The sequence below is a fragment of the Magallana gigas genome, chromosome 1, assembly GCF_963853765.1.
Source record: "Magallana gigas chromosome 1, xbMagGiga1.1, whole genome shotgun sequence".
In the NCBI taxonomy this organism is placed as follows: domain Eukaryota; kingdom Metazoa; phylum Mollusca; class Bivalvia; order Ostreida; family Ostreidae; genus Magallana; species Magallana gigas.
This window is the reverse complement of record NC_088853.1, coordinates 21,485,309-21,509,232: the sequence shown is the minus strand read 5'-3', so window position 1 is coordinate 21,509,232 and position 23,924 is coordinate 21,485,309. Positions and strand designations below refer to the sequence as shown.

General features: G+C 32.7%; 1 protein-coding gene and 1 long non-coding RNA gene across 2 annotated transcripts in view; one reads left to right on the top strand and one right to left on the bottom strand.

Moving 5' to 3' along the window:
* LOC136276478 (uncharacterized) overlaps window positions 1-23,924 on the bottom strand; it is a 175,203-nt gene that overhangs the window by 59,635 nt on the left and 91,644 nt on the right. The gene's annotated exons all lie outside the window — the stretch shown is intronic.
* Window positions 276-14,606, top strand: LOC117687834 (cytochrome P450 3A4). Its single transcript, XM_066077822.1, has 11 exons — window positions 276-478; window positions 1,602-1,698; window positions 2,065-2,117; window positions 2,449-2,545; window positions 2,775-2,891; window positions 3,303-3,414; window positions 5,570-5,727; window positions 5,960-6,048; window positions 6,353-6,490; window positions 11,813-11,975; window positions 13,703-14,606. The coding sequence occupies exons 1-11, from the start codon at window positions 405-407 to the stop codon at window positions 13,778-13,780; spliced, it is 1,176 nt and encodes a 391-aa protein (XP_065933894.1). The 5' UTR covers window positions 276-404; the 3' UTR covers window positions 13,781-14,606.

Here is a 23,924-nt window from a genome sequence, read left to right as displayed (position 1 = left end):
CATTGAAAACAATTTCTATTTATAATGTCTTTTTTACTAAATCATCGTTCTTTTTTTTCTTATATTTAATGTAATGGTAGTGGGAAAGGATTTGTAAACCATTGCCTTCAAAATGATGAGAAAGGATAATGTATTGCAGGCTAGTTTAAGTCAAAAACATCAAAAATAAATGAATGCCTGAAAAATAAACAGTTTTCATAAAGTGAAACACACCGTCGTCAGTTTGCTTAGTTAATGGTCGCTATCTTTACGTATAGTTGAGTGTTGTGCATTGTGCACACATATACATACATTCTCTCGTTTAAATTTTCTGTTTTGATATCAGTGTGTCGAGAATAACACTAGCTTTTGCAGACGACGAATATACTTTGATTTCCTTTCCTTGGGATTTCAATTCACACAAAATGGACATGTTGGGCAAATTGTGTTTCAACGACTGGATATTAGTTTGTATCTTGCTGTGTATGTTAGCATATCTGTGAGTTTATTTTCTATATTTCTTAAACACATTAAATTTCTATTGCTGTGTTAATATCGTCAATGAACTATATTCAAGCAACCCCAATTTTTATCTGCCTAGAGTGACCTACTTAAGATGTACGTAAACAGTAAAAATGTGCATGAATCATACTTATATACTGAGACAAATGGCATTATGAATTTACAAACTATACTCACCCGTGACTTAACGTAAACATAACACGAGCTTTGTCCATATAACAAAGAAATAAGAGGTCTGTGTCTAACTTATTAGTTGAAAACTGACGGTGATTATTTGAAATACATGAGCTTTAGTTCAGCATTGTAGACGTTAAAATTTAAAGTGAAAAAAGAAAGATAAAACTAACCGTGAACATGCCCTTTTGATGGTTTTAAGAACTGTAAAAACAGGTGAGTTTTTTTTCATTTTCATGAATCATTCTTAAACCTGACCTTGACCACTGATACAATTTTATATGTAAATCAATCTGAGCGATGTGTTTATTCTTAACACCAAAGAATAAATGGTTTAAGAACTGTAAAAACAGGTGGGTTTTTTCATTTTTTATGAATCATTCTTCAACTTGACCTTGACCACTGATACAATTTTATTTGTAAATCAATCTGAGCGATGTGTTTATTCTTAACACCAAAGAATAATAAATGGTTAAGAACTGTAAAAACAGGTGGGTTTTTTCATTTTTTATGAATCATTCTTAAACTTGACCTTGACCACTCATACAACTTTATTTGTAAATCAATCTGAGCGATGTGTTTGTTCTTAACACCATAGAATAATAAATGGTCAGCATCAAAGACTATGACATAGAAATATAATTATGAAAATGATTACAAAGCATAAGGTTATTTATTTAACTCGAAGTCATTTCCTTAATATATGGGATTGACTATGCAAGAAATCACTGTAAAACGAACTCGATCTCAAGAATGCTGTAAAACTCTTTTATGCAGTTCATTTTGAGCCATAAAGTCAAATCCATGTTACCTCATAAAAATACTATTCAAATTTCAAAATTGAATAGGTAACCTGAACAGAAAAAAAGATGATGTTTGTCGTATTTTACAAATAAGGAAAACTGTTAGGCTTTATTGAGTTTCAGGTATTCCAGATGGAAGCACAGTTTGTTTCGGAAGTCCGGAATTCCCGGTCCCTTGCCAACACCATTCGTAGGAATTTCACCAAAATACAGAAGGACGGTAAGGATATGATGAGTAAAGAATACAGAATGAAGACAGATATTACAAAGAAAACTACCGAGAACACTATGGTCGTTGTCATTTTTAAAATGTTAATCTACTTTTAAAAAACTAGTTTTATATAAGCATAAAGTAAAATATGCAATCTTCATGCCAAGATAAATGAATCTTCCCCTTGGTAAACTACAGTTTATGGCAAAAAAAATGTTATACAATTTTATTTTTGATTTATTTTCGAATTTACTATTCTTCGATTAGTTTTTGAATATATAATATGTTATGATTATCAAATGAACAGATAAACATATAATGATTTATTTTTGAATAAAGCCGATTTCTTTATACACGTACATACGTATCTTGCAGGGCGTTGATCTTACAGACCAAGAACTTGCAAGGACGTATGGTGATATAGTGGGGCAAGTAATTACTACATGTTAATTACATTAAACATTGTATGGCCCATTTCAGATCTTCAAGTTTAAAATCTAGATGCCATTGCCCTTAGTATTCGTAAAGAGCTGATTAAATCTGAAGCATTTGATTGGCACTTATGACACAACATTTATATTTAAATTTGAGCTGTTAAAAATGTACTAGTTTTCTCCTCTTTCTTTCTGTTGGGATAGCTGGGATTTGTTTAAGGTCTTTTTTTGCTTTCGGTGTTTTCGATTGTGTCTTCTTTAAGTCTTAATGGCTTTCGGCATGTTCATTTGCATCGTCAATTGTATTGCTTATGATGTTTTACAGAGTATATATGGGACACCGCCCCCTGTTGCTAGTCTCCAACCCTGACACAATCAAAGCCATCATGGTGAAAGAGTTCTCAAGAACACCAAACCGACCTGTAAGTCTCTCTCTCTCTCTCTCTCTCTCTCTCTCTCTCTCTCTCTTTTTTTTTTAAGGATGAGTATATTGAATGAACAGAATGAGTAATATCTGTGAAGATTTATACAACAAACAAATGCATGTTGGCATGTTTACACCAATGTTAACTAAAATAAAATGTGGGACACAATCTGTTGAATTGTATTTACAGTACATATATTGTGTTCAAAATTCTTATGTATTTGTAGAAGACATTCTTACCGAGAAATGAAATGAAATATTCACTCCTAAATGCCGACGATGACCAATGGCGGTTCCTTAGAAACACTCTTCTACCGACATTCTCTTCCGGCAAAATGAGAATGGTACCTTTTTCATTATTACTGCTTTTATATGTAATGATTGATCAACCAGTCGTTAACTGCAGTGATTGTGCAACTTATACTTTATATGTGAAAATACTAGATCCCGTTTTATCCCCCTCCCTTTTTTTTAAAAAAACTGTCGAATTTAAAACGAGACAAATTTAAATGTATTAAAATATATCTCCTTTGATAAAACTGTGTGAGGGTTGACTCAATATACAGTATACATGTATGCAGTAAAGGGTTAGTATACAATAGAAAACAGTGGAATATCAATGAAATATTTTTATTCATATGATTTGATGTCAAAACCTGTTCCGTATATTTGCAGTAAACTAAAAATTCCATTTCTAAACTACTTTGACATTGTACTGTACAGAAAAAAACACATAAGAGATGCATGCATTTCAGATGGAGCCGTTGTTTAAAGCCAAATATGAACAACTGTTAGATAACTTGACGGAAAGGGCCAAAACAGGAAAACCAATAGACTTCAAAGAGTACGTTATGAATAAATTACCTAGTATCATTACACACTCTTGTGGCACTGTACAAATTTGAATGAATGGTGGCTGAATAATAATAGAAATATTACTAAATGGTATAGACTTGTATTCTAGTGTACTATGTACAAATTTAGATACCCATTTTTGTGGGAAGTGTCTAGCTCTATATGGTGAATCCATTCATTTATAAGTACGATGCGTCGCATTTGTTTTCACCCTTTGTCCACTTAAAACAATATTGAATTTATGACCAACAGAATGATTATACCTTCACACGAAATCTATCAACATTTCTTGTTTGTTTTAGATGTCAAGAGACTAACCATATAAAAGAAAAAAAATTGTAAAATGACAACTGGCTTATTAAATCATTTTTGTTCTGTGCCGACAATTAAAATATAATACCCTTTTTATTTCACATAGGTTATACTCTTTTAAAATGTCCTTACTTTTTTTGAAAAAAAAGAATCTCCTTTTCATTTAATAATTGTAATTGTCAAAATGTTTTTTGGCGCTTATACATTAGATGTCATCGCCTCAACTGGTTTTGGAATGGATATCGACTCTCAAAAAAATCCTGACAATGATTTTGTCAAATATACTAAGAAATTCTTATTTCCTTTACTCCGATTTTGATACTCATTCGTAAGTTAAAACATTCTTATTTTTTTAAATAATATGACCTCTCAAATTCTCATATAGTGCTCAAAAACCGATGTAAATATCTTATGACAAGTTAATAATGTACATGCATTGATTTTATGATCTCATCTTTTATATTTCTTTTAATGCGGATACACGGAAGACCCTACATGACATAAAAAGAAATGGAAATATATTTTTCATTTTGTTTTCAGAATTTCTGAGACATCTTTTTCTATTTGTTCGTGACACAATTTTTTTCTCTTCATTATGCTTTAGTGATATTTCCAAAAATTGATACCTTTTTATACTGGCTTGGAATGTCACCTTTCAAACGACTGGATATTCTGTCATTCTTCCGGCGTGCTGTCAAGCGACCTGTCGATCAAAGGATGGAAGACAGCACGGTGAGAGAACGAATATAAATTTTCAAGTACAACTTCTTTATAAAATAGAGAACCCCACAAGATGACGTGATTTTTTTTTCTCAAACCACAATATTTGCTATAGGAAGTGCAAAGTGATTCAAATTCAGATTTCATTTCCTTAAAAATGATTTCAGTACGTGTAACTCTAATATTTGTTTACAAAAATATGCTAAATAGAGATTGTAAGAAATTGCAAAGCACATGGATCATCGGTCATAGGTCACTAAGATAAAGGCAACTAGTTCAAACGCTGATGTGGTCAATTGATGTTGTTTTGTGTGTCTTACGCGTCCACAGACAATTACTTTATCTACATAGTCTCGGTCCATATAGTTCGATTTGGGGTTAAACTGCGATGGGTTAATGTAACGCCCGGGTGTGTGTGTGTGTGGGATGGGGGGTTGGGGGGGGGGGGGGGCAATGGCTCTTGTTCGATTAGCATCAAGGAGACTGGGGAAAATCACTGGCTTTATCTGATTTTATGGTTTGGCAAATTCTTCTGGTTCGCAGTTTAAAGATACAATTGGATATAAGGGTGATTGCACTGCCGTTTTTTAACTGTAATGGTAGTTTAGGTAAAACTGCTACGATTGTGTTGATTTTGATCTGGAATTTTTGTTACAAGAAACCCGTGGACCTGCTTCAGTTGATGTTAAATGCACATCATGACACGGGCGTCGATGAGTCCGAAAACATTCATAGCTACGAAGGAGATGAAAACCAATGGTAAACGAGAAGTAAGTTTAAATACTTTCTAATAGCAATTGAATGAATACGTGATAATAATAAATCTGTGGTCGAATATGTATGTACAAAAGGGAATTAGGAGGACTGGATGGCCGTTGCCATTTTAGGCCATGTTTACTTCCTTTAAGCAAAGAACCCTATGCAAAAATAAAAGGAAATGTTCAATTTTAAAGCGAACTATATACATAGATTTTTTGAAGTTTTAATAATAGTTCATAGCCCAACATATCATATTTAAAAGTTTAAGGCAGATATAATGATGAAATTGCTCATCGTAGAGCGTCATTAAAGTGAAGATTAGAATGTAAGTGAATTTCACTTTACACATGGTTTCCAAGATTTTATTGATTTGTAGGCCTTACTATGGATGAGATTGTGGGTAATTCTATTCTTTTTCGGTTGGTGGGATACGACACCACGTCCAATGCCTTGGCCTTTACTGCTTACAATCTGGCCACTCACCCCGACTGTCAAGAAAAACTCATCGAAGAAATAGACGCCATTCTGGGCAAGGTCTGTTATTTTTGCGGATCTCGCACTATGGTATTGATTATCATGCAATAAATTATTGCAATCTATGATTTCATTTCTTAAACAAATATGAGCACAAAATTTATTTTACAAATATGGATACTTTTTTACAATACGAAAATTAGAACTGACTGTTTGTTATGTCACCCGTGCGAAACACATGCAAAACGATCGCTATTCACTTTCATACGATCTGGCTAACATACATTGATAGGAGCCGCCTAACTACGACAATGTCCAGAAACTGGAGTACCTAGAGAGAGTTTTCTGTGAGACTCTGAGGCTTTATCCGTCAGCATGCAGGTAAATTTAAACTCACGTGCCAAAAGACATATCAGTTTTTGTCTGTTCGAAATATATATTTTAAAACTAACGTAAATTTAGAACCATATTTTTTTGATGTGCAATAAAACATATACATTTTGCAATGGAAGGCACTGTAGATCTACTTGTTCATCCATTTTTCATCCATTTAGTGAGCTACAGATCTGAAGCTACATATAACAGATCAATTTCAATCACCTATATTTATAATATTTACATTAACTATATTATTCTTAACATTCTAACAGCACAAAAACTGCATAAACTATACTTACATTTGCAGGACTCATAAACTTGCAAAGAGGGATATAGTGATTGAAGGATACACAGTTCCCAAAGGTACGGACATTTCGTTTCCAATCTACAGTATCAACAGGGACCCACGGTTCTGGGCAAATCCGACCAGATTTGATCCTGAAAGGTACCATTTCATACGGCATATGTTCTAGCTAAATGACAGAAAACCTACATGTGGTTCACAAATTTGGATTAGCACCCCTTAGTACATGTACAATGATATACAATATACACATGAAATCAATAATTTGTTACCTATGTTGAACATGTTAAATATTTTTATTTCGTATCAAAATATTAATTAAGGTCTTCCGTCTCCAACGGAAGACCTTGTACTGATTCTGATGGTTCTTCTTCATTATTATTTTTCTTCTTCTAGACGTTTTTAAATCCTCAATAACTTTTTTGTTTGTCATCTGATTTCATTCAAATTTTCACGGTATATTGTAAATTGAATAAGGTTTCTAGAGCACAAATAAAATTGAAATCGCAACTTCCGGTTTTGAGTTATTCCCCTTTTTCTAAAATTTTAGGGGCGTTAGTTTCCAGACAAAGGCTCCGAAATGGTCCGTAGCAAATAATTTATAGTTAAAAATCTTTATTATTGACACTTTGAATATTGTCCTCTGATTTTTGGATTTTAGTTTCTTCCAATTATTCTACTCGAATTAATCAATCGAAAATTATGTTTTAAAAATAGCAAAATTTTTCTCATGTTTTAGCTTCGTAACTTTTTAGTTTGAAATATTTCCTAAATACATATAGAACAAAAGTTGTGCATCATATTAAGGGCTTTCATTTGACACCAATAAAAAAGGGCTGGCCCCTTTAATTAAGGGCCAGCAGCCCTCAAAAGATTTTGCTTAATAACTCAAAAACGGTTAGGATTTCGATATTGCTGTCGCTGGAAAAGTTGTTTGTTGGGATCTCATAAAGGTCGTTACAATTTTATTTTGTAAGTGATTTGTGTAATATGAGTGTAAAAAGCTTTACATGTTAACATGTACCTGCTTTCATTTGGCAAGTTAACGAAAGTCTTTGCGCGTAAAACTGGCAAAAAGTTACCACAGACAGTATGATGGTTTATACAGGAGGCTTTAATTCATGAGAAAAAAATTAGAGCACATGCTTTTTTTTTTTTAGAGAAGTTAAAGTCATTGTTGTTTAGTTCTTATAGTGCACAATCCTTAAAGACGAGAATTGAAAAACAAAACATTCTTTTTCCATTCTAGTAAAACATAAAATACTTATTGAAAAAAATGCTATGCATTACATTTTAGTTCTCATACTGCATGCATTTAAAATCCACCTTGAATCAGAGATGTGTATTATTACGTAAGCTATCCCTCGCCCACCGCCGAGAAAATCGGTCACCATGGTCGCGGCTGGACTACCTAGCGGTCAGCGGTTATCTAATACATGAGAGTTGCGTCTCCAATATATGATTTAGCTGCGAACTGAAGAATTATTTCAGTTTTGATTACACATAAAGGTTTATTCTTCAATTGGATTAAACGATAGGGTGTCAATTAAGAAATCATTCAGTTAATTAATAAAAGCAATGCCATTCTCAATCTAATGCAATATCAGACATATATATCAATTGTGGGTTTTAAGTAAAAAAAAATAATTTCTATTTGATAGAATTTAGTCATTAAATTGCAAACTTTTCAAATCTTCCTAGGTTCTGAGCTGTGCGTGTGTATGCGTTAAACCTTTATGTAATCTATCCTTCGCCCGCAGCCGAGGAAATCATCCACGGCTGCACTACCTAGCGGTGAACGGTTATCTAATACACAAGATTCGCACCCGCACACTTACACGAATATGAACGTGTTTGAGTTTATATAGCCGTTAATACACTGTACACTGTTTTAATTTTATGTTATAAAAGTTTGTTCATTTTGTATTTTGTTAAATTAAACATTGGAGAGTAAGTTAAAAAGTCGTTCTGAAAATTAATAAAAGCGATATTACTCCAAATCGGAAATACTCATGAGACATATTTGAATGGTTGGTTTGTAAGTCTTAAATGTTTTAAAAACTGTACAAATAATGTTTTCAATCAACAACCAAAAAAAAACAACAACACAAATATTAAAACCTTTAAATAATGATCATCCCTCGCACATGGCCGAGGAGATCCCGCGCAAGTTACCTCTACATGTACCTTATCACCCGTGCATGTTTGGTATTTTGCACGAACGCAACTATTTTTTATTATGTTTTAAACTATTATATTGGTTTCAGATGAACAGATAATTTTATTTTACTCGTTCAGTTGATTTAGCATTGATTTATACGACAGCGTACAAGGTAATTTAACAAATCAAATCAAATCAAATTATGATCAAAGTGCCATGTTTGCGGTAGGTGCTGACACGATAAAAGAATGCCCTGAATTAAGGCATTCGGTGATAATTTTTAAGAATATTCACATTAGTTTTGAAACAAGTTTTGTTTAGATTCTATCGGTCACATATTAATAACTTCTGTAGTGTTTCTACATGGTCGTTAGTTTCATTGTGAAAACGAACTTATTTCTGTGTTGCCCTCCCACCGCTCCGCTGCCAAGTGCTTTTTTTTTTTTAAATTCCAGATCCGTCGAAAATCATTTGATAGTGACTTCTTCTTATGTGTAACATTTTCTCCTGCGCGTGTTTCTCTTTCCCACCCGTTTTTTATTCGGTCAGTCTTTGAAAAATTTAACTTTCTTTATTGCGTATATTCAATCGCCACGTGCTACCGAAAATCTTGTGTCACTTTGAACAGCGCAAACAGCTCAGAACATATATAGCCCCAGCTTATTTATGGCTGCAGATCATCAATTGTTATGTAATTAATCAACAGTTCGAAGGGTGCTTTCTTCAAAGTGGTCAATTATCAAACAACAAGAATTTTCACATTAAAGGTGCGGGATCGTAATCTGAGAACGTGGCTTTAATAAATTAACATGTCGAACACTCTAAACTTTTATTATATATAGTTATGAACAGAATAATATATATTATAATTAAAAGTTTTAAGTCAAATGTATTTTTTTTCTTGGGATAAGATGTTATGAAATACGACTGCATTATGCTATGCAGGTGGTCGCCATAGAAATCATCAAAGTATTGCAAGTTAGGACAGATTAGTTTACTTGACTTACAGACTATAATATAGCGACATATCTGCCTCCAAAAAATATATGCGCTTCTCAAAGTTACACTTCAGTGAGATGGACATGTGTTCTTGGGGATTTCCTTTATTGCTAATTATATGAAAATTGATAGAAAAAAAGAAAGTTTTATTGAAGTTGTGTGGTATGAGGATGTCATGCAACTTAATTTACTTACAAGGTTAGCTACAGCCAGTGGAATACTAATTTTAGGTCAACAGTGATTACCCAATCTATTAAAATACAAGATAAATAGAGAAGGCAAATATTGCTTGTGACATGTACGTAGTTTTTTGATATATCTTTATGATAAAGAAGAGAAAAGCAAAAAAAAAAAAAAAAAAAAACAAGAAAAAACGCCACAAAAAACAAACATGGAACTTGCATCATATTTACTTCATGTACATGTTACCAAAAATCCGACCGAATATGCGCCTTTGTCACATTTAATTAAATTAACTGAAAATAAAAACCTAACACCATTATTTTTCGCTTATTTTTTATTGAAGTTTCTCCCTTTTTTTAAAAAAATACATACGTAAACTTTCTCCGAGAGAATAACTGTTGATCCGATAAAGGAGAAAAAACTAACTTAAATAGGGATTTTAAATATTATTGCATCGTAGAGAGAAGTAATATTCATTTCTGTAAATAATGTTATTAAATTTTACGTTACATAGCGGTGTCTGTATATCAGGAGTAAAATGTAGACGCTCACTTATGCATAAATTCTCCGGATGATCTTTGATAGCTGATTATTATTTTAAATGTTCAAGTCTACTCGTATTATCAAATAATATCAGCCCTGAATAAATTTTCATAGATGCCATCAATTTTGGCTATTTACCAAATTTTGACAGCACGAAACAAATTCAAACTTGCACATAGTCTTCAAAAAATTAGAAAGATTTATTTACAGAAGTTACGTGTTCTTTATGCACGTTTTTACGTTCATTTCCTTACATGAATCATGAGTATATGTAATATATAACAATCCATGCTACCCTGAAAAATTTAACTCGCCATTAAACTTTTCATTGTTTAAACCCCTGTCACACTAGAGCTGCATCCTCACAGCGATCCCGCTGCGTAATTGAATAATGTAAAACGCCATGGTAAACGAACTAGAGTCTTCTACAGCGCCGTAACAACTCAACAGCATCTTCGTTTGCCGCGGTGGGATATCCTAGCCTAGAACATTTTAGAACGCCATGCGACGGCGCACACTTTGAACATGCACAAAGTACGCGCCGTGGCTCTGCGTTCCGATAAACACACCGTAGAAGTGGAGAAAGGTCGCCATGACAGCGCCGTAAAGTCTCCAACAGCGCATGTGCACGCAGTCAGCGCGCAGAGCACGCTGTGGATGCGCGGTAAAAACTCCTCGCACGTCATGAGCGCTCGGCGGATACCCAGCGAGAGGGCAGTCAATTGCCAAGTAGAACTCTGTGGAAACGTAGTTGGGAGCTCTGTAAGAACGCCTTTCTGAATTTTCCTTGCGATCCTACGGCGATTCCATGAATTTTACAACGCCGTGGACACGCCCTGGGAACGCAACTTTGTGTGACAGGGCCTTAAAGAGTTTTCAAAACAATTACACAAACTGTGTTCGACAAATAGTTTTCCTAAAACATTTTCTTCCTGTCTTTATACAGGCTTTCAATCGCAGCACGTTTTTATAACAAAAGCAGAAGTGAAATTTTAGTCATTAGTCATTATAATCGTTTGACACCAAATCACATAAATTTTCATCTCGCAGCAACAACGGAAGACCTACTCGTGGCTTTGCCACGAGCTCTGCTCTAGTTAAATCAGAAATGGTGTTTCGGATATGATAAAAGAATATCACACTACGTGGTGAAATTATGCTAAAAAGTACTAACAAATAATATATAAATCTCGCTACATGTCATTTCTATGATAAAGTAATATATTTGTCATAACTCAAATACTTTTTTGAGTTCTTTAAAATAAAAAAAAATTATTTAATTATGTAAAATGGATTGTCAAACAGATATACACTTCAAAATCAGTCAATTTTGAATTCCTAAACTGATTATCAAAAACACACATCAATCTTATAATGTATTTGTTTAATTACATGTGTAGTTTTCTGTGTATATTGTCCTTTTTAAAAATTAAGATCATCAAAAATTAAAATTTGTCATGTTGTATATCTTTAACTTGTTAAAATATATTTTATCCGTAATGAGTATTTATTATATGCATGTACTTTATTGATCAATAAACATGTCTACGGTCAGTCAATTATGATTTAATTAAAAGATTTACTACGGAAAACAAGGCTAAGCGGCACCCATACGCTTATTTACCCTTTGGACATGGTCCCCGTAGCTGTATAGGCATGCCCCCTGCTCAGGTCGAGATGCGGTTAGCGATTGTCTCCATTCTACAACACTACAGATTCAAAACGTGTGAAGAGACAGAAGTGAGTAAGAAGCTAGACCCTTGATGATTGGATTAACACTCGACACGCGAGCGGGCGTTTATACGAAAGCCGAGAAGGATCACTCGAGATTCGAGATTCAAAATACGAGATTCGATATACGAGATTCAAGATTCGAAATTCGAGATTCAATATCCAAATTAACCAATCAAATCAAGGATCTGAAAATATGTATCCTAGCGACATCAAACTGTTCTAAATAAAGATCATCCGTACATGCTCTTATATACAAATAAATGCCGTGTTCACTTCTCCCTACCTAACTAAATAAGTATTTGCATTTAATTTTACACAGAATATCTAAGTAGACTAGAAATAAGGCAGTGTGCTTCGCGGATCTAAGTGATTTTGTTTGCCCTGGTAGATTTTCACCTGATGCGTTTGAACCCTGGGGTATTTCACCATCAGTAATAGTTTAAACCCCGGGTTTATTCACCCCCTTTGTGTAAGAATGCGGTTATGGTAGAGAACTTCATAAGCGTAGCTAATTTTTTCTGTAGGGGGGTCCTAGACCAATTTTAAATAATTTTACTATGTAAATTTAATAAGCTCCAATTTTCCCGAGGAGGGGGTACAAATCCCCTGACCCCCTCATTTCTAGATCGGCGCATGAAGATTAGTACATATATCTAAATAATCTAAATATAAATAATCAGTCCGGTTTCACCAATAAATGTAAGCATTACTTATCGTTTGTTATGTATGCATACAGTCATAACTAGTACTATGATTATAAACAAATCATTGAGATATTATCACATCATACGGAATTATTAATAAATACAATTTTTTTCCTTTTCCTCAGTAAACACCTTATCATGAGTCTTACCTTCTCGGCTTTCGTACGTTTATGTAATAGTTCATATTTCGTAAAATTTACGCTATTAAGAGGGAGCGAAGCGTAAATTTTACTTAATATGATGTAAAAAAAATAGAACATGACCCACTTTTTCATTGCCTGATCAAAATGTTGGTGTCAATTAGATAGCATCTCTTTTTTTATCTACGGCTCACTTAGCTGTCAATCAAAATGTGACTTTGCTGGAACTTAAAGAAATTCTTATTGATTAAAAACATCACTTCATAGGATATCAAGCGACTGCTGATTGGATGAAAAAGTCAGTGGTGCTCTAAATGTTGATAAAACTTAGATTTGTTCGATAAATGCACCGGATTTATAGGTTTGGTTTTTTTTTCTAGATTTGTATGTTCAATTGTTTCGTATGTGAATGTTTATAGTCTTTTAAAGGGGCATGGTCACAATTTTTGTTAAAAATTATATTTCCGATTTTAATATTTACAATGCTTCAGAAGAAAGGCATTTTTAATAGGCAACCGAAATCTAATTGTCTGTGCCAAGGTAAACAAGGCTCGTGTCCTGTTTTTTGTTTATATAGGTTCAATATACCAGTAAAAATCTTCTTCCAGCTTATTTGTCTATCTTTTTTATTTATTTTAAGCATAGATAAGCAGTTCCTTATGTTTAAAACATTTGTTTTAGGTTTAAAACTGAAATTTGTTCTTCAACGTTCAAAATGTAAACAGACGCTTTGTTTATATAGCGAAGAATTTCAAGCTCTGTTACAACTCATTTATAACTTAACAAACGTTAAGTCTGTTTACATTGTGTGGAATGCAATCAACGCCCAAGTTACAAAAATGCATAACGTTTTATATTACATTACATTACATATACTTTTATTTTCCAGATTCCTTTGAAGCTTTCCAAAGCAAACCTTCTGAAGCCAGAAAACGGCGTCAAACTGTTGTTGGAGTCACGAAGCTAAAAGACAGCTTGCCAAGGATAACAAAAACGTTTCATTTGAAACATACATAAAACATGCAGAAAGAGTTCTTTTGAAAATTATGGTGCTTTAACAATGTAAAACAACTAATTATAAAAAATAAATCTATGCAAAATTTTATTTATAAAATTGCTGGTTGACGAAAAGGGGGTACTTCTGCTTGTAAAATTATAGAAACATCTTCTGATCATAAAATGTAATGAACAACAAGAAATGCTTGTAATAATTTTGATAGTAAATGTTAAATAAAATGGACTTGTAATGATGATTATGCAATTGAAACAAAATTGCAAGTCATTAGTCTGTTTTTAAAAGGAGTTCAAATTGTGTTTAAATAGACTGAGTGGTCATCAAAATTAGTCACAAGATCTACATTAAATCTATATTCAGTAAAGAAAAAACCATCAATTTTTCATCTAAAATTTTAAAGAGCTCTTTAGCATAAGGAGATTTATTTTGTCCTAAATGACCACGATCATGGCCATCCAGCTCTCTTTAAAGAAAAAAAAGAAAGAACCCATTTTATTCTTTTTTATTACAATTTAGTTAACAGTCAACTTAACATAACTAAACAAAATCATTTCCACGAGTCAATTAAATAAAATGTATAGTTAACAATTTTACGAGATATACATCCCTCCTTTTTACGTAGTCACATAACATAGCCAAGTTATTGTCAAAATGTAAATTAAATAGTATTCACAGAGCCTTTAAGTCGTTTGTTCACTATCAAAATATGAATATGGCAATTCCAACTAAGGAACATCATTTCAATGCATGCTATATAAATAAAATGTATCTTAAATAACTTCCTATACATACTTATATATGTTTTATACTATTTTTTTTTTTATAAAATAGCATGTACACCATAAACATAAAATCAATTATGTAAGTTACATGTACTACCATTCTCAATATTTTTATCGACAATAAAACCATGAATATGATATGACGAAAAACTAAACCACACACATTGACCCTCTTCTATAAATTCATTATACAATAAATTCAAACAAATACATTTTATATAAGGCTAAAGCACTTTGATCCAAAGATTGTTGTTTATACGCTGTATATGTGTGTATACCTTTAACTCTTCCTTTGTTCACTATAATTCATCTCTTGATTCCTACATGTAAAGATGGAAAGACAATCTTCCAAAATAACTTTTTCATTGAACTTGCATGACATAATCTTTGAAACTAAAGTGGAGAATATGTACACACTCCACACACATATACACACATGTACACACTCCACACACTTAACTGCACACATACACACTCCACACACACAACCACACGCATACAGTCAGTTCAAGCATATCTTTTACAACATACACCATAGCATAGCATAGCATTGAAATCTCATAGCATAGCATTGGAATCTCATACCATAGCATTGGAATCTCATACCATAGCATACAATCTCATAGAATCGCATTCGTCATAGCATACCATAGCATAGCATACAACATTATTTTAACTCGGTTTTAAATGTTTTTATTAAAAAAAATAAATGTTCACATGATATATTTCTGGTATACTTTGGCTTCTTAATTTTTCACTTCGAAATGTGTGGAACTCTTCTGTGTATGGAGGCGTTTTTGTTCAAATCTCATAGCATACCATACCATAGCATAGCATACCATATCATTAAGCCCTTCATTTCAATTTCTCATAGCATAGCATTCAAATCTCATAGCATACCATACAAATCTCATAGCATATCATTAAAATCGCATACCATAGCATAGCATAAAATTGTAAAAGATATGCATGAAACGACTGTATACACAAACACACCAAACCGTACATTAAATGCATGGAGAGTGGTCTGCAATTCAACAAAAATATTTATTAAACAAAAATAATTAAGAACAAAATGGAATCCATAATATGCGCCAGCTTCTGGAAAATTGGAATGTATTTAAAATAAAATGCAATAAGTGGAAATAAGGAATGTATGAATTAAAAGAGTACCAACATAAATATATGTCACAGGCTCTGTAAATGTGATATTACTGTATGTACACTAGTAGAAAGTACTATAACCAGGCTCTGGTAAGGGTAGTGCTTAACTACATGTATACTGGCAAAACTTCAGCACAAATCAAAGCCCTTCCATAAAATCTTTGTATTTAGTTGAACTTTATATTTTTGTGCGCAGGTCTTGATACTTGTGGTGCAAGAAAAGTAAAAAGGGTTTTCATCCAAGTGCATGAATAACAGAGTATTGTTTTCAAAGAAGATATTAAAGGTCACCTAATGAAACATTAGCAAAATACTTCAATAAGTAAAATAAAAAAGATTCTAGTGAGATATAAATTCCTCTTTGAGTCACTCATCACATTAGAACATACCTATTAAACATAATCAAATTGGATAATTTTTCAATATAAAATTATGCTTATAATAAGAACACATAACTTGAGTAAGAATTCAGTTCACAAAATGAGACTACCCAGGAGTTCATCACAGTATAAACGTCTCTAAAGTTGGTTCACTATGCTCCTAACCTGTTTCACATTTCTACCCCACAATAACTTTGGCAGGTGCTTGTTTACAGAACTAACATTTCTTATACCCTGATCCAAGGGCAATAAAACGTAGATGATCTCTTAGTCTCAACATTATGTAAGGAATATATCATTGAGAAGAGTTAAGTAGGTGATCTGTTCCAAGTTTTATGGTCCCCAGGATTTGGTAAAAAAAAATATGATCACAGACAAGTAATTTGGAATGAAGTCCTATCTTCACCAGACTTTACACTTTATCTGGGGATTCATTGGAGTATTAGGGGCACACTGGAATGCTCCTGCACAGTCCCCATAATTGGACATAACACCAATTGTTCTGCAAAGTAAAAGGATCTGTCATTAAACGTAGTAACATAAAACATGATGTCTCAACGAATTTACAGAAGCAAGATATGGAGGCAGTAAATATTGCTTTAAACTAATTTGGTTGCCAGAATCGTATCCAACTGCAGCAGAAAAATGTGAAAAGTTTGTTAACCAGAAACAAACTGTGGTCGAGCTTGTCAAGCTGAATTCTTCGGAAAAATTGTATTAATTTGAAACCTTCTAAAAGCGTAAGGATACTTGTTTATCACTTTTGTAACACAAAAGCTGATTATAAAGCTTTCTGGAGGTTTTTGTTTTTGTTAAGCTAAAACGGTGTCGATTTTCAAATATTACTTCAAAACTACTCTATTTGAATTTAAAAAAAACCAACAATTTAATCGACGTTTTACTGGGAATAATCGAAGTATGCTGTTTTAGTTATAAAGGAGACCCTGTTTAAATTGATTAACCCAAAGACAACTTGTTTTAAAAAAGCAACAAACATTGTTCAATGCCTTTATAGTCAGAAGTATCCTTTATTGATTATACAGAACACACCAAAAAAAAAAACAATGCAAAAGTAAAAACAGATCTTGTTGGACGTGCACTTTTATCCCCTGTGTGTTAAATTCATACATGGGCGTCTGTACATGTAAATTAGCGTTGGACCATGTTCACAGGTTAATGCAAATATTTGCTGACAAAGTCATTGGAAAACTGTTCTTGTTACAGGACAAGTAATCCTATTTAAGATATATCTAGCAAAAAAGGATTATTGTTAGTATGCATGCAGGTATGACATGTTTATGTTCTTTACTTTGCCTTATGGTCCAACCACCTGTGTTAAACATAATATGATACTTTATTCAGATCATGAATGTAAGTGAACACAGATGTAAGAAACGCAAATGTAATATGGAAGGTGTATGTTTTTTAAGAAAAAAATTACCCTGCAATTAAATGTAATCACATTTTGTCGTTGTTGCTATAAAACAGCAGGTATGTATATATCCTTAAGAGGCTAACAGCATAAAACCTGATGCATCTGGTAAAAAAATAATCCTTGTATTTACTTGGTTATGGCTGTATAACTCCCAACATACGATTCTCACGTGGAGTTTTTTGGCAATTCTTCAAGAAACATGTGCCATACACTTATAAATGTTTATTTGATGCCTAGTTGATTAATGCTTTTTCTACAATCAACCAGGCACCAACTGTAAGTAGAGAGATTTAAAAATCAATATTTGATAAGCATCGATGACCGGAACAATTTGATACCATTTTTAGATCTCCTTAAGAAGAAAGTCTCTATATAGATAAATTAGAAACTATTAGAATTTTAAAGATAATATTAATTAACATATTTTTTACCAAATACAAATTTATAGGCTTAATCTTTATTTGTAAGAAAGGGTAAGTAGATCGAGTGGTTAATTTTTTGACCACCCACGCCTCTTAAACTGTGATATAGGCCTATAATTTATCATGATATGTGTAATATCATATTAATTAAATTGATGACATATTCAATGTATATGCATAATATAATAACATATGGTATCATATCGTTAATCATTGAATATTTAATGATTTGATTAAATAGTGTACTACAAGATCTAGTCTATAAAATGGTAACGGCATAGACTGATATCACGAAAATATTACTTTAGTGTTATAATTGAATACCTGGTAATAGTTTATAATGTCATGATTATTAAATTTCTAACGAAAATTATATATGAGGTTTGTTAAAAGAGTTCAATATGATTCCTGTCCACTTTCATATCGGAGCAATAGAGATCACGCTCCAAAAAAGATACTCAACGAAAAAAAAAACACGCAAGAGGGGTCTTTCTTCAGTGAGAGGTATTTCAATGTTTATGATGTGAATTTGTATCGAATCTCTGGTCATTATTCTAAGGTTTAAAAGTATACGGTTCACTATTCTACAGGTCATTATTTTACACGATCATAATTCTACAGGGGCACTGTTCTGTAGAGTTCCTTATTCGTGTCTACCACGGGGAAATGGAATTATTTTCATCCATGTATCTTTCGTAAAAAAACATTTTCCTGCCCCAGAAACGATTCCCTCACCTTGACTGATGTCTGTATTTACAATGTTATGATGCATAATTTAGCTCCTAAAAAGTCAATTTCTTGATATATTTTTAAATTATGTCTTAAGTAGACGTTATAATCTACATAATGAATGATTCATTACATAAGGTCAAATAAACAATCTTTAAGCAACAGTTTTTTTTACCATATTTAAATGTACTGAGTATGTTTTCACACATTGCTAAAAAAGAGATATGGTGTCGTCTATACAGCTACTAACAAAACCATCAACTGGTTCCCGTAAGTAGTAAGTAATGAATGTAGTAATGTGAATATTATTCGACAGACCTTCATTAAAATTGATTAAATTGTCTATATATCTGCTTTTTTTTTTAAAAGCATAGACTGCATTGTCGTATCATGTAAAACTCAGAGGTTGGATTAACGCGGATAAATATGTTTTCGGTTGATGTTTTGTAGCATTGAGATTGTTGTAGGATTTTATAAATATTTGCTGATTAAGTGAAAAGTGTTTTCCGAATGCCATGATAATAGGACAGTTTTGAAAGAAATTTAGAGGAAATGTAAATCCTGTTCAGAATTTTATGGTTAAAAGAGTAGACCAACCAAGTTACCTGAGTTTTCTACTTGTCAACCAAATGAATTCAAGCGAGCTAATAAGTAATTATGTTTGATTCACCTTTAAAAGTGAAGGACTTGAGGGAAAAAAACCTCGATGGTAACCGATGAGACAAAAAGAAGGTGTATTATGAGTCCACAGGAAAGGTAAAAAATGTGTGCAGTCATCCAGAACGATCGATGTCGGTAGCTTTCAACTGTTTAAGACGTGCTGCATTTTAACAATGTTGTGTACACGAACCAATGAAATTATGTCTATCTTCGAACAATGACCGATACAAAGTTATCCTAAGGTAACCATCAAGGAATCGGATACATTTGTTTTTCATGAAAACCACCTTGAACTCAGTTGAACATGTTCGTAAGATTTTCATTATTTGGGTTTTACATGCTCTTGGCTCTCAATTTTGAAAGTTTCATGAACTTTGGGATTAAGACATACTTGTGTTTTAGTGAAGAATAGTTTCATCCTACAAGTAAGAAAGCCATTGGCTGTAAGTTGATTAACTAGAAAATTATTATTTAAACGTAATACGTGCAAATTCGTACCAATTGTCAAGGATTGCAATGCCAATTGTTAAAAAAAAAAGATCATCAAAAAATAAAAAAGGTCTTTTTTTATATATTAAAGTAGAACTAACAACATAGTAAGAACTTGAATACAAATGATTATTGGTATATCATATTAATATGTCGAATGAGACCCGGTGATTATTTCAATTGCACCCTTTATAAATGAAAGATTTGAATATAAAAAAGAAGGTACACTGTACATGTATCAAGAAACGTTAATTAAAATTAATTTCTTATAGCAGGACAGTAACAATGACAACCATGACTGAAAGACATACAATCTACTTCGCCGGGAGAATCACTGGAGGGAGAAAGTATGCTGATTTATATCAACGAATTGTTGAAAAGTTAAAGACATACGGCAACGTTTTGACGGAACATGTGGCAAACCCAACAGTTGAAGCCGGTAAAATAAAATTTAGAATATTTTTTACAGTTATTGAGTGTATACAATCGATATAGATAAAATATGGCAAATGCGGATTGATTCTTTTTTACTTTCGCAGATGAAGACAACGCGGGATTAACTGACGTTTTCATACATGATAGGGACATGGACTGGCTATATGAATGTGACGGTAATATTTGTAAAAGAGAAAATTAAACTTAATTAAGACCATTCTTCTAAAGGTTCTTTAACTCTGGGCTTGCTAAAGTTCTATTTTTCAATAAGTCATATGAATAACAATATTTGAATCATATTTTTGATGCAAAGCAATAACGAGAGGCAGTTTTATAAAGTGATATATATTGATCGAGTTAAATAACCCCCCCTAAATAACCACAAATATTTGCATATATGCTAGCCACGCTAAACAATTAGGGACATTTTATCATAAATTTGAAATACTAGTATAAGATAATTACAACGGTATAATTTAATGATAAATTTTGTATTTATCGATGTATATCTATTTGACAAAATGTCATTGCATTACAAATTATATAAAATCACAAAGCACTGTTTCTCTTTCTCTTTCCATGGTATTCTTTGTTGCTGAAGTAACACAGAAGTCTTTAGGAGTGGGATACGAGATTGGAAGAGCGGTTGCTCTCAACCCCTAAAATGTACATTGTCATTTTACGGTAATTCTTTGTTTTATTTGTACAAATATACATTTTAAGTTTGTATCATAAATGAAAATCATAATTTTCATTTAGATTTAAGTGCCCACTATTTAAAAATATGACATCATAAAGTTTACCTTTTCCCGCCATTTTCTCATTTTTAGCAAAAAAAGGCTTGTTTGAGGCAGTTTTTCTGTAATAAAACATTGAGCGACTGCTTGAACAAACAAAATATTTTCACCAAAGATGTATCACTCCAATACTTATAAGTGACAAAAAGTTCGTTCTTGTTCAAAGAGTCGCTCTATATTTCCCATTCGAAAAAAAGACAAGAACAAATGTCAATTTTTGATTGATTTTGATTAAATTATAAAAATACTTCACTTCTGACGTCATATACTTCAAGAGAGTGCAGATAAATCAAATAAAAAGGTGAAAAACATATTTCATGTCAACTGTTTTATAAAGTAACAAAACAAATTAATGTACCTGAATCATTTTAAAAATAGCGAATTTTGGGGGCCAAATTTGACTAATATCGTATATAATATATTCTTTCAATTACTTTGTAATTGTTTTTTTTTACTATGGAACGGTTTTGTTATGCAGGGTTATCACCGATGGTCGCAAGAGCTGTTGGAGAAAAATTCTTCGTATACAACTATAAAGAAGATCAACTGCCTGAAATTTTCGTAAAGCATTTGAAATGAGTTATTTACTTCTTTAAATTTACGGGAATTTTTTTTTTGAAATTGCTTTAAACAGTGCGACATTTAAGTCCGGACATGACAAAGTCCGGGCTTTTAGCTACCATTTCCGTTGGACATAGCTTACTTTTGTTTACATATCTTGGTTGGACATTTTACTTTGATCCTATCATGTCAGCATGAATGTACACATTGCTCTAGTTTTCTTATAATTGTCTCTCAAATATCAAAATCCCATGGGATTTTGGTGGGATTGTTCATCCCATGTCAAACCCCACCAAAATCCCATGGGAGAAAAAGTACTGTGGGATAAATTGTCCCATGTGGGAGAAAAAATCCCATCATTGTTAAAAGATGGGATTAATTCTCCCATATAGGACAAAAAATCCCACATAATAAAGAAAATAGGATGATAAGATAAAATACAGGTCTGTTTTACACTTCAGTGCGTATGGTTGACTCCAAAAGCAATTCTCGAGTAAACCCAAAGTAAACCCCGAGTAAACCCAAAGTAAACTCCAAGTGGACCCAAATTTTCAAAAAGTAAACCCAAAGTAAACCCAAAGTAAACCCGGGGTTTAGTTGGGGTTTACTCTGGTGTTAGGTTGGGTCTGATCGGTACTGTAGTCCTTCAGTGGTTGGGAACACCGCTACTCCCAAATGTTTGAAAAATAGATATAAAAAATACTGTAAATTATTTCGTCACAGATCAAGCGCAGCACATCGACTTTAACGCTTGATTTTGTGTATCTAAACAAATACTTGCACACTAAATCCAGCAAATCAGTCAGAATGTAGTGTATACACGTATAAGCGGCCATGTTACGATATAACACGTATTTCTTTTCTTTTTTAAACACAGTTCCTAATTATACCTTTATCAATTTCCCCTGAATATAAAAAAGGCTTTAAAAGGTATCCTTATAAGATAATATTAGTATGTTTTTATATGCTTTTGAGCGGCTTATTTGACCCTGGAAATGAATTCTTACTGATGATTAATTCTCATAATAATTTTCAATAATTTCCAAAATCTAATTTTCATTTCCCTTTTTTAATTCTAAGTTGAAGATATCAAAAATAATGTTTTAAATGCCAGTGAACAAAAACCCGAAGCCCTGATCAGAACATACACAAAATACCTCTAAATGTAGAACAAGTGTTAACTATACATGTAGGATACTGAGAGAGAGAGAGAGAGAGAGAGAGAGAGAGAGAGAGAGAGAGAGAGAGAGAGAGAGAGAGAGAGAGAGACAGACAGACAGAGACAGACAGAGAGAGAGAGAGACAGAGACAGACAGACAGACAGACAGACAGACAGAGACAGAAAGAGACAGACAGACAGACAGACAGACAGAGCGGTATGAAAACTAGAATATAAATATTTTTTTCTATTTTAAGTTGTAAAATATTGATAGAATGTTTGTGTATTTTATATAAAATGATTCATTCACGTACATAATATATCCAATTAAAGTAACGGCTCGCACGCATTAACCCTGAATCCGTTTCTTGAGATCGGTGTTGAAACTTCGGTTAAAAAAAAGTAAAATAGTGCATTTGGCAATCAAACTTAGTTGTGACGTCATATCGTCTACCGTTAGTATGGCATTGAATCATGATCTTTTGAAGTATACAGTCTAACTGCAGCGGTGTGTGCATATAAATTGACTAACGCGCGTTAGCGCGTTATGCAAATGTGTATGCACACATTGCTGCAGTTATGAGACTGTATACTTCATAAAATCATGATGTAATGCTTATATTTACATTTTCTAACTTCTTGCCTTGTCTGCACATGTAATTTATATCTTAAAATTCTTATCTTATCCTAAGGGTAAGTTAAAATTAATTGAAGAGCTACAGTAACAGCCACAAGCGTGAACTTTAATTTTCGCTTATAACGTTGTAGTTTAGAGCGTTCAACGTTTGTGACGTCAAAATTAAACTCGTCATTTTAATCTTTGAGTACTTAGTGATTAGTTGTTGCATTTAGAGGCATTTGAAGATCACAGAATTGATTGGAAAAACACAGTAGAATGTAAAAAAGGTTTATGTACTGTCGGATTTGCATACATTTTCAGAAGAAATATTTTTCCTCCAACCCCTTTCTTATTTTTTATCTTACAACAACAAATATTTCATTTATATCAATATTTCCGTATACAACAATGTTAAATTGCGTCGCGTCGTACAAATAAAAGCAGATGGCGAATGTTGCGGCGCT